The 11,651-nt window shown below is 48.4% G+C and overlaps 1 protein-coding gene across 1 annotated transcript in view; it reads right to left on the bottom strand.

Moving 5' to 3' along the window:
• TENM4 (teneurin transmembrane protein 4) overlaps window positions 1-11,651 on the bottom strand; it is a 198,082-nt gene that overhangs the window by 121,152 nt on the left and 65,279 nt on the right. The window contains 1 exon segment of the mRNA XM_023755918.1: window positions 594-779. Coding sequence (XP_023611686.1) covers window positions 594-779 — 186 coding nt within the window.

Consider the following 11,651-nt stretch of genomic DNA (forward strand, 5'->3'; position numbering starts at 1 on the left):
GATGCAGATGTGGCCTGTGGGAAGCTTTCCCCAGGATTCTGGGAATCTTTGGGAGCTCAGGGCTAGGAGGCCAGTGGGTGTGAAGGGCTCAGAGCTAAGCCCAGCGCCTCCCAACCAGAGAGTGAATTTGATAATAATGGCTATATTTATCGAGTGTTATACTATGTGCCAGCCTGTTCTAAGTTCTTTACATGCATTATTATTCCCATTTTATAGGTGAGGAAACTGAGGCTCTCAGAGAGGCACTGGGACTTGCTCACAGCTGCTAAGGGAGACTCCTCTGCCTCATTCTTGAACCCAGGCTCCTTAACGCAGAGCTACACTGCAATTGGCCTGGGAAGGGCTAACTAGCAAGGCATGCTAACCAGCTGGCATCTGGGAAATGCAGATTGGGGAGGAAGGGAGGTTAGTGTCCAGTGACGAGTTTTAGTCCAATTGATGTCTAGGAAATGCCAACCATAATGTCACCAGATGAAAGGACTTTTTGCCCAGTTCCCACATGCAGTGGGGTCAGCCCTGGCCCTGAAGTACCCGACAGACAAAGGCACCGTGCAGGCCAGAGAAGCCACCCCGGGCCCGCCGGCCCGTCTTACCGATGGTGCAGTGCTCGCCGTTCCAGCCGGGGCTGCATTCACACTTGCCGTCTCGGCAGGTCCCATGCTCGGCACAGCGCGGGTGGCAGGCCCGCTGGTCGCAGGCCGCCCCCATCCAGCCTTCCTCGCAGCGGCAGGTGCCCCCTACACACACACCGTGGCCCCCGCAGTCGGCAGCACAGATCTCTGTGGGGAGGAAGAAGAGGGGCCAGGAGAAGCAGGAGAGGGAGGAGAAAGAAAAAAAGTAAGTACTGAACAAGTTGTTGCTGGGAACAAGAGTCACACTTGGCTACCTGCCTTGGCTTCTGGGAGCAGTCGGGATTCCAGGGGCTGGGGAAGCTAATCTCCGTGGACAATGACCATCGGACAAGAACAATTCTCCGGGCAGAAGCCTGTCCCAAACCCATTCTTCGAAAAATAGGATGGATGGAAGGGCTCTGTTCTGTTTGCTTCCCCTATTGCCAGCCTGTCCCCACGTCTGTGCTTGCCACTTCCAAAGGGGACTGTCCCGCTGAACAGATGGGAGGAAAAGTCAAGTTTAATTAAAAACCGGTTATGTGTGAAAACAGTGAGGATGAGTCCGTGATCGCCAGAGAAGGGCTTGTGGGTGTGTTCTGGGGCCTGCGTTTTGGTCCAGCCTTGACTCTGACTGACGAGGGGTGAAAGGAAGGCTGGACCCTGGGCCTCATGTACTCTAGGAGGTGGCTGGTTTGTGCTTTTGCCGGGTGTATGTTCAGTGCTTTGCCACTGCAATTCTAAGCACCATCTAAATGGCCTCTCTGATCCAAAGCAATCAGATAGGGGGGCGGGGGGCACTCCACAGTGGGAGTTGTCTGGCCCTTCACCAACACGTACATGACCTGATTCACAAGCCCTTGGGGCCTGGGGTCAGCGCAGCTTCATGGTCATCCAGGCAGAGGCTGTGGAGGCTCCCAAACACAACTGCTGTTTAGGGACCGGGTTGACCAACCATGGCCACGATGCCCCCTGCCAGGGCTCTAGAGGGAGACCCTGACTTGATTCTGTGCCTTGTGGCCCAACCATCTTCAAATGAAAATCCCAACACCTTTAGTTTCTTTCAAATTAAGTTAATTGGCACCTGTGTTGAATTGAATTTGCCCATTACTACTCCCTTCTAAGCTACTAATTGTGTAGCTATTTTTGAGAAAAAAAAGAAATGAGATACTAGAGGCTCAGTCCTTCTTACGAGTCTATAAGGCAATGGCTAAAATGTTCAAGAATTAAAAAATAACACAGTGAGTTACCATTTATAGTGAGTTCCCATGCCAGACACCTTGCCAAGCACACTGCCTGAGAAGGGAGATGCTACAGGCAGTAACACACTGGGTTCCTCAGCTGCCCAGAGGAGAGAGGCTGCTGTAAAATGGGTGCAAGAGCCCTGACATAGAGACAGACTCAGGAGCTTCTGAGCTGTGTGACCTTGGCCAGGTCCCTTGAGGTCTCTGATGTGCGGACTGTGGGCAGTACTGATGCTGCCTCATAGCCCCTGTGCTGACCCTCAGGGCTGTGATGAGCATGCAGTAAAATGGATGACAGAAAGGGCTTGGCAAACGGCAAAGGCCACAAACTCAAGAAATGTTTCTCGGGACAGTGAGTTTTAGACTAGGAGTCCAAGGATCAGGTTTGCAAGATCTGTGCCTGTTCAGCCACTAATCTGCTATGTGACCTTGGGAAGGTCACTTCCCCTCCCTGGGTGTCAGTTTCCTCATCTACTGAAGCGGGGACCTGATGGCATTATTCCTTCCGGCTCTAAGGGAACTTCATGTCTACATCATAAGTACCCTCCACGTTACAGAGCATCATCTACCCCGAGGCTCAGCTCAAGTGTCCCTCCTGCTGAGAGGAGTCGCCTTCGATTCATCCTGTGGTTGTTCTATTGCTCCTGGCCTTCCCACACTACATGGTGGAGTGGTTTGCTGTTTCTGTGTCTGTCTCAGTATCAGACTAGGGATGCCCGAGTCTGGATTGAATTCTTCTAATCAGGTCTAGGCCTGATACCCAACACAAATCTTGGCACAGAACCGACCCTTAATTAAGGTTGTTGGCTAATGGATTAATCTGTGTTTGCCTGGGGCTATAGGTGCCTGAGACTGTAAAACAGATCACAAACACCCTACTCAGCCTGGTGGAAATCAGTCCAGGACTATTTATCTGCTTATCTCTAGTGAGTTGCCCTGAGGGAAACTTGCCAAGTGTGGGGAGGGGGGGTAGCAGTGTCATTCCACCAAGCAGTCCTCCCAGAATGGGCCTTTCTCAGAATGCCCTTCAAGCTTCTTTCCCTTCTTTGCACACAGACCACAATGACACTCTGTAGGCCCCAGGCCTCCTTGAGTCCTGTTTCTGCAGTTCCCATCCCTTCTGCACCTCACTCCTAGGGCCCTGGCCCCTGGTGACTCTGGAGGCGGAGCCTGCACTCAGGGCTAGAGCTTCCAGGGAAGCCAGAGGGAAGATTGGCTTGGCATCTGTTTGGGTGTACTCAGCACTCTTTCAGGTAGCAGTTTATGGTGGCAGCGAGGTGGGGCCACTGCCTGGGTGCTTCAGGCAGCAAGGTGTGCAGAGTTGATGGGGGTGGAGAGCCGAGGAGGCAGGCTCTCTCCACAACTTGACTTCAGGTCTTAGCCAATAGGTAGTTCAATCCCTTATTAAGCAGGCTGGAAGCAGTGGGATGAAAAGCTAGTGACTTGGAATCAGATGTGGCTCCAAATATTAATTCTGCCAGTTATTCAACCTTAGGCAGTCTATCCACTGGCCCTGAGCTTCAGTGTCTTCCTCTGTAAAATGGGGATGATGATAGCACCCAGTTCAGAGGGTACAGAGTTCCTAATACATAGCAGGTATCGATACATTCATACTGATTCATTATTCCTCCAATAATATTCCATGCACGCCCACTATGTGCCAGAGACTTGCCTGATGCCAGGAATCCACAGGTCAATAAGATATGATCCCCTCCCTCCAGGAACCATAGTCCAGACAAAACACAGACTGATACTGGCATTCCAAGACTAACCACATAATCTGCAGCCGTTACTCACTTTCGCACCTTTTTGCTTATGTGCAATGAAGGAAAACCAGGAATCTTAGGATCAGACAGATTTGGGGTCTACCCTTGGCTTTGCCACTTGTTGGCTAGGTAACCTGCAAGTTGAAAGTTATGGAATTCACTGAGCCTTGCTTTCCATTTCTGTAAAACGGGAATAATAATTCCCACTTCACCCATCTCACAGGGCTGGTGTTAGATCAAATGAGGTAATGTGTGGGAAAGCTGTTCTTGGTTTAATAATGAACGCTTATTCAGGTTTTACAGTTTGCAAAGCACCCTTCATGTACCATGTCTCATTGAACTGTTAAACAATGCTGCTATCTTTCCTAGAGGCGATGCTACTGAGACCCAGACAGCGCAAGGGAATTCTACAAGGTCAGGTGGTCTTCTGGTGCTTCTTCCTCACTGGACAATCCTCAGAGCAATGCTGCAAGACAGGCATTTTCCAGATAAGGGAACGGAGAGGCAAAGGGGCAGCTTTTCCTTTGAGGGGAACTTGGTTCTTCAAGCACATCTCCCCATTTTCTGGCTCTGTTGTTTATCCTTTGTGACAAGTCAGACCCTGGATAGATGTGAAGTGAAATGAGATCCTCCACAGTTCTCATCCAGAGATCGCGGAGCTGTCCATCCAAACGCCCCATTTCCTTGCCAGTTCCTCTAGACGAGCTCTCCTGGCCTGGAGCGCCAGTTGCCTGGTGGCCGGGCACCCCTCCATCCGCCCTTTACATGCTGGGTTGTGAGCTCTTACACATTTTAATGGAAGGGGCCTGAACAGGGGGACCCTGATGTTTATGGGGTGCTGACAGTCACACAACCTGTCAGTGTCCAGGTTCTCTTCTGCCTGAGCGGATGGACCCACTGACATCTCAGAAGCCTGAGATGCTACTTTATCATTTGTCCTCAAGCCATAGGCACTGTTGTTATTGTATTTATATATACGTGTGTGTGTGTGTGTGTGTGTGTGTGTGTGTGTGTATATATATATATGTATATATAAATTCTTTTGTACTTTAAATAAAAGGAACTCCTTTATTTTTCCTTCTAGATTCCGCTTTGACATTAAAGCAAACAGAACTTCGCAGAGTGGTGGTGAAAACCTAACAGTATGATGCTAAAGAATGGGCTTTGACAGCTCATAAGCCCTTTACGTGACGTAAGTGGGACTTTGTGAAATTTGGGTCACGGCTGGTCTCTAGGTCTCAAGTCTCCTCAAATGTAAAGCAGGGATGACACCCATTCTGCAGAGAGCTGGTGTAGGAATTACGCTCATTTGTTTAATTTCCTAATTTCTCACTCTAGCGGGTGCTGGAGAGCCAGCGGTGACTATGACAGGGTTCTTTCCTGACCTCAAGGAGCTGACATCTAGTATGGCAGGCAGACATACGCTCAATCAATTAAACCTCAACATGAATGGAAGGGAAGCTGCTAGCCTAGTGCCATGTGTGATCAACTGTACCCATACAGTCTTATAAAAAAGGAAATGAGGTGGAGTGGCAAGTATACCAGACTGAAGTCAGAAGAGCATTATGCTAAGTGAAATAAGCCAGTCAATGAAGGAAAAATACCACATGATCTCACTCATTCATGGATAATAAAGACCACTATAAACTTATGGACAATAATAGATACAGAGGCAGAGATGCCTCAAACTGATTGTCAAACTGCAGCAGGAAGGCCAGGGAGGGTTGGGGGGCAGGAGGGAGGGGGGTAAGAGATCAACCGAAGGACTTGTATGCATGCATATAAGCATAACCAATGGACATAAGACACTGGGGGGTAGGGGAGGCCAGGGGATTGTCAAGGGCGGGGGAAAAAAAGGACACATATGTAATACTTTAAGCAATAAAACAATTTAAAAAAAAAGATCAGTTGTGAATTCTTGTTTATGCAACACACGCAGTACAGGTGAGCATTTGATAAATGCTGGCTGACTTTCATGTGATTAACATCAGGGCTTTCTTACTAAATGCTGGAGGGTCAGAGCCGGAGGACTCTTCTGAAGTTCCATGCATCACACAATTCATAGGATAGACTTTGGTTCAGATTCTGACCCCCCAGTTTCCTTGGGTCCCTGTGGAGTCCTTGAGAGAATGACTTAATCTCTCTGAGCCATACTTCTTCACCACCAGAATGGGGAGGGTAATAATGGTCCCCTACTGGGTGAGGAGGGATAATCGAAAGAAGTATATGTGAAAAGCTCTATGTAAACTATGCTATGTACATGATTGACTGATGGGGACCTAAGACGTCCTGTATCAGCACAACTCCTAGTCACCTGGCAGAGTAGCATCTTCCTGAAGAGCAAAATATTTGCTTTTCTAGTAATAGCCTCAAAATTTGGATATTAAGCCCTTTCTCTGGTACCATCAGCCAAGTCCTTCAAAACCCAGTTAGAAGCTATTTATATTTGTAGCCTAGGCATCCTCTTGAAAACAGGTGAAAATGCCCCACTGTTCTAAATTCCATGCCTATAAAGTTCTTGACTGCACTGTATAGGTCCTTGGAGGTGAACCAGGTTAGGCCCAATGACACCTCAGGTCTTTTCCTAGACACTCCCCTTCCCATCCCACCTCTGCCCTGCCTCACCTGTCCACATCCATCTCTCTAAAGCCCACCTGATGGCAGACTCTAGCTTTTATTCATTGTGGTTCCCTGACAGCAGGCACCAGGCCTGGCACAGCATGAGCTTTCAACAAATATTTGTTGAGAGAACAGATGAATTTTAAAAGCTCCATGGAAGAGGTGTTATGTCAGTTGGCTCAACTCTAGCTCAGTGCCATCCTGTGCAAAATTTATTTGGTTAAACATATGCACACGGGCTCAGTCTCCTTTGTGCCTAACCTTCTTAGAAACTCATCTTCTCTGTCCTATCTGGGTTTGCTCAGTGGGTAGAGCGTTGGCTGGAGGACTGAAGGATCCTGCGTTCGATTCTGATCAAGGGCATGTACCTGGGTTGCAGGTTCCATCCCTGGCCCCAGTTGGAGGGTGTACAGAAGCTAAACAATTGATGTGTCTCTCTCACATTAATGTCTTTCTCTCACCTACCTCGCTATCTAAAAATCAATTGGAAAAATATCCTCAGGTGAGTATTAAAAAAAGAAAAAGAAAAGAAACTCATTTCTCCAGTATTCAACTAAAATCGCTGTAAGTTTCAAGTGTCTCAGTCCTTACACCCACACACACATCACCCTTCATGCCAATGTCTGTGTCACTACTATTCTCTTTCTGTAACGGAGGTGGATACATGAGGAAGAGGTGAAAAGGGTAGGGGAAGATAGAAGGTTTAGCTATTGGTTAATTGTGCCCCAGGCTCCTCTCATTAAATGTTGATTTCATAAGAGCCTGGATGAAGGCCCTATCTTGGGGCTATGGTTTAATTTGTCCTGACTTACCTTACAATCCTGTTCATTAAATAGCTGGCAGGGGAAGCCGTGCCTTTCCCCTAAAGGGAGAGACTGATAGATAATTTTCCCATAAAATTTCTTCTCTGCAAAGATGCTCAAAATTGACATGAGTGGGGGGTGGAGGGGACCTCACCCAAGGATCTGTGCACTTTCCTGCTGAGCGAGGAATAGATCCAGGTGCAGCTATTTTTAAAATTCCAGGGATGTATATAAATAGAGGCTTGGCCCAGGGAGACCTCCTGGGAAGCCCTTTAATAAGCCTGTGCTTAGCACAAAAAGGGATGGCAGCGAAAACTGTTCTATTTTTCTTAGGATCTGAGGTTCTTAGAGTGACCTTACGTCTTAAGGCTTAAGACATTTTAATAGAGGGTTAAATAATTTAAAATGATTTCCACTAGGATGTTGTTTCATCACTCACTCATCTGAGTTAGTGCACAGCTTGGGGAATATCTCTGAAATCCTGGTACATTTTAAGTCCAAGCCACACTGCACAGCTTTGGAGGCAAAAAAAGGGAGGAAATGCAGGACCATTGTTGGTGGCACACAAGTGTTATCTCATTCAATCTTCCCAACAGTCCTGCAATGGTATTTTCACTCCCGTATTGTAGTTGAGGAAAAACAGCTTGAAGAGATTAAGGGACTTGCTCAAAGATACTTAGCTAGAATGAAAGGTCACTAGGATTAACACAGCTATTTGGTCTGTAAATTGTGGGACCAGGTTTAGGCAAAATCTCAGATGTAATATGACATATCTCCCTGACGGTTAATTATGTATTAGATCATCATCCCAGCTAAACTATAGGAACTCTGAAATAAAAGTCTGAGTCTCCTTCCTCACCCTGACCCAATGTTCTTCATATTAAGTACTTTTCCTTTTGTTTATTTGTCTGTTCATCCTCCATCCATCCATTAACCCAGCCATCCATCATGTCATCCAACCATCCCACTAACTGTGTGATTTGGGCAAGGGATTTCATCTTCCTGTGCCTCAGCTTTCTCTTCTGCAAAGTAAGATACAGACACCAACATCTCAGGTTCATGTGAAGCTTAAACAAACACCATGTAATGTGCCTGGTATTGTACACTCTTCCACAGAACGAACACTCACTGTGTGGCAACCATATCACAGTTATGTGCTGAAAGGTCCAGGGGAAGGGAGGGATTGAAGATACTGGGAAGAGCAAGGGGATGATGTCGAAAACTGAGGTTCCTCTGCATAGCTGGAGGACTGGATCTGGAGCACAAAGAGGGGCAGGCGTGGTGGGCACCTCATCCTCTGGTGAGAGGTAGGTAGGCAGAGACCCGTGTAAGGGAAGGGCTGGGATAATGGAAAAGCGCATAACTAATGCTTCGCTGTTCTCAGGGAGGTAGAACTGTCTGCTGAGCAGGATGCAGATGAACAGATGCGGAAGTTTGAAAGAGCCCCTTGGGAATGAGAGAAATAACTCACAAAATGCAAGAGGACTGCAGCTGGGAGGGCCCAGGAGACGCTAAAGATCACGAGCAGGATGTGACTTGGCTCCGGCGCTCAGAAGCCCAGCTCCAAGATCAGAGATGGCGAGTGGTTGGGATGGTCCTGGGTTTTGCAAGGTGGATGTAGGAGAAAGGCACAGAGATGAAGGAGCTGTGAATGTTGAAGGAAACGAGCTGGAGGTGAAGGACCCTGGGAACAGGAGAGAAGGAGGGAGAAGGAGGGGGAGCCAGGAGCGAACTGACATTGGGCAGGAAGTGGCCTGGTCCTGGCCAGGGGATCTCCTTTAGGCAGGTTTAGGGGTAAGAGACAAAAAGAGGAGGACAATTTAGAGCCGGTTTTGTGGTCACAGCGAGAGAAGGCACCTCAGAGATGCTCTGCATTCTACAGACAGGAACACGAGGGCACCGAGAGAGGAATGCCTTGCCCTTTGCTGCACATTGACACGCATATCAGTACCTGAGCAAGAAACTGATGCCTGCCTTAGGAGACGGGCATGTACTAGTAAAGGGCCCCGCTAGACAAATGGCTAAAAGGGGGTGGGGTGGGGCACTCACCACACTCGTTGGTTCCTCCTCTGTGCCTCCACTGTCTGGGTTATCCTCTACCCCACGCTCAACTCTAAATGTGCTTTGAGTTCTGACTCCAATGCCACCTCCTCCTCGAGACCTCTTTCTGGTGCCCCAGCTGGAAGGGGTTTCACTTCCTGTGCTCCCAGGGCTCTTTCTGTGGACTTTTCTTTATCAGGGCTATTCGTGTTACCTCCAATCCCTGCCATCCTCAGGTTAAACTTCGCATTCCACAATGTCTTGCCCGGGAAACGGATCTGCCGCATTCCCGTAGTGCCAGATTCCAGTGGTACGGGGCAGGTGCCCGATGGAACCGCTCAAGGCTCTATGATTGTGCATAGGACAGAGGCCTGGGTTTAAGCTGGCTGGATATAAGGGCCTGCCCTGCTACTCCCCAGCTATGGGAAACAATACTGCACACCTCCGACTCTTTATTTTTGTCATTTATAAAATGGTGATCATGGCACCTATCTACCAGAATCTTAAAGCTGATCTAAAAATAGATAGGGTGGGCAAAAATAGGTTTGTAGTTGTGAGTATGCAAAACACAGAGTTTATGACACTCTTGCAATAATCATAACCTGCATGTCTTTTTCCATATGAACAATTATAAACCTACTTTTGCCCGTCCTCGTATCGCACACCCGTGTGTTAGATGCCCCTAGACTGGGGATTCAGAAATTATATCAAATTATTCCTATCCTCAAGCAACTCAAGTCTTCCAATGCATAACTGAGAACAAATGCCCGGCATACCGTCAACTAATTACAAGCTAACTTTCTCTCCCACAGGCCAGCTATCCCTATGTTTTGAACAAATTGGTTCGCAGAGAGCACCTGCTCTCCCTCCCTCCCTCCCTCCCTCTCTCACTAAAGGGGCAGATGGCTTTTTAGTCTCAGGGCCGGTTTCAGGAAGAAGCCAGAAGGGGAGGCAGGTACAGGAAGGAGCCTCCGACTTCCTCACAGTAATTAGTCTCCTTTTGACACTGAGGCCAAACCAAGCCACTCTCCTGAGCTTTTCAACTTCCCTCCCGGTTGCTGCTCCAAGCCGTGGCTCTGTCCCCTGGATCGGATCGGGTCGGATCGAGATGGCAGCCAGCTAATGAGCCTTGGGAACTGCGCGGCCTTTCACCTCACTCAAGGAGCTGGGGAAGCTTTCAACCCAGGCAGCAGAGTGGATTTCGGTGTGTCGGTGCGTAGCGGTCTCCACACCTCCTTCCCCCAGGACTAGCGTTTCAAGCGTTTTGAAGCACCCCTCTCAGAAGCAGTAGCAGCCACTGCTGTTCATCTTAATTGGAGGGCATTGGGCTTCCTGCCTAGAGGTGTTCAGGCCTCGCGTGGAGGAGGCCTTCGAATAGGGTCTGACTTTGCTGAAGGGTAACAAGCTAGCCAAGGGCCGGTGAGCAGAGAAGCCGAAGAACGTGACTGGGATGTGTATGTTCAGCCAGGGCTGGACCACTATCCAAACCCCACGGAAGGGACCCAAAAGGGTGAAGTGAAAGACAGGCTGATGTTCAATGTTCTTCCCAAAGACCTCCAACCATGATATCCCTTGTGAAAGGCCCATCATGTGCTCATCTATCTAACTCTCTCCTGGACACCTCCACCTGGATGTCCCCCAGGTGCCTCCAACTGCATGCCAGTATCAGAGTAATCTTCCTAAAACCAAACCTGACTGCTTAAAACTTACCAGTGGCTCCACTGACAGATCAAACCTAAACTCTTTCAAGGCCTTTCATGATCTGAGGCCTGTCAACTTCTCTCACCTCTTCCCCTCTCACTGCTGCCACAAATACCCTAGAAAATTCCAGGATCTGTCTCATCTTTGTTGCAGATTTTTGATTTCCCCAGGGGGCTGCTGCAAGGGGCTTGCCTCCTCCTTCCACCTCTGCCAACTCAGATCCAACCTCCTTGACCCACCTTCAATCCCTCTTCCTCCAAGAAGCCACCTGATCACCCCAGAAAGCAACTGCTCTTTCCCTTGTACCCTGGTGGTAGTGTCCGGTACACTGTTGGTCGTGATCCAACTCACCTGGTTCCTGGAAGTCGTACCAAATTTATAAAGTGGCCCTTTAGAAACCTGATACCGGATTCATCGACAGTATCAGCATAAACCTTGGCAAGAGCTAACGGCAGAGTTATGCAGGGGGTGAGTATGGGCTCTGAAGCCCTGGAAGGCTGGACTGGAATCTTGTTTCCCCGGAGTGGTTTTGGCCAAGTCACCCAAGCTCTCTGAACCCTGGTTTCCTGGGAATAACACCATCTGCAATGTCAGAGACTTACAGATTTGTTGCTTGAATCAATCATGAAGCACATACATAAAGGAGCTTTATAAAATTTCCATTCCAAGAACAGTTATTATTTTTAAATTACAAGTTATCATACCAGCAGTTCGATTCAGGAAGACAACCAGAGATTTCATGTAAGATATCAGCTTGGGCATCCAAATAGAAACCTGAATCAGAAACCCAATTTCAGGAGGGCTTATATTTGCATACTGAAGAGCTCCGGTTGTGATAGAAAAGGTTCCAGGGCTGTCGGGCGGCGGGGG

Source organism: Myotis lucifugus, unplaced genomic scaffold, assembly GCF_000147115.1.
Source record: "Myotis lucifugus unplaced genomic scaffold, Myoluc2.0 scaffold_86, whole genome shotgun sequence".
NCBI lineage: Eukaryota > Metazoa > Chordata > Mammalia > Chiroptera > Vespertilionidae > Myotis > Myotis lucifugus.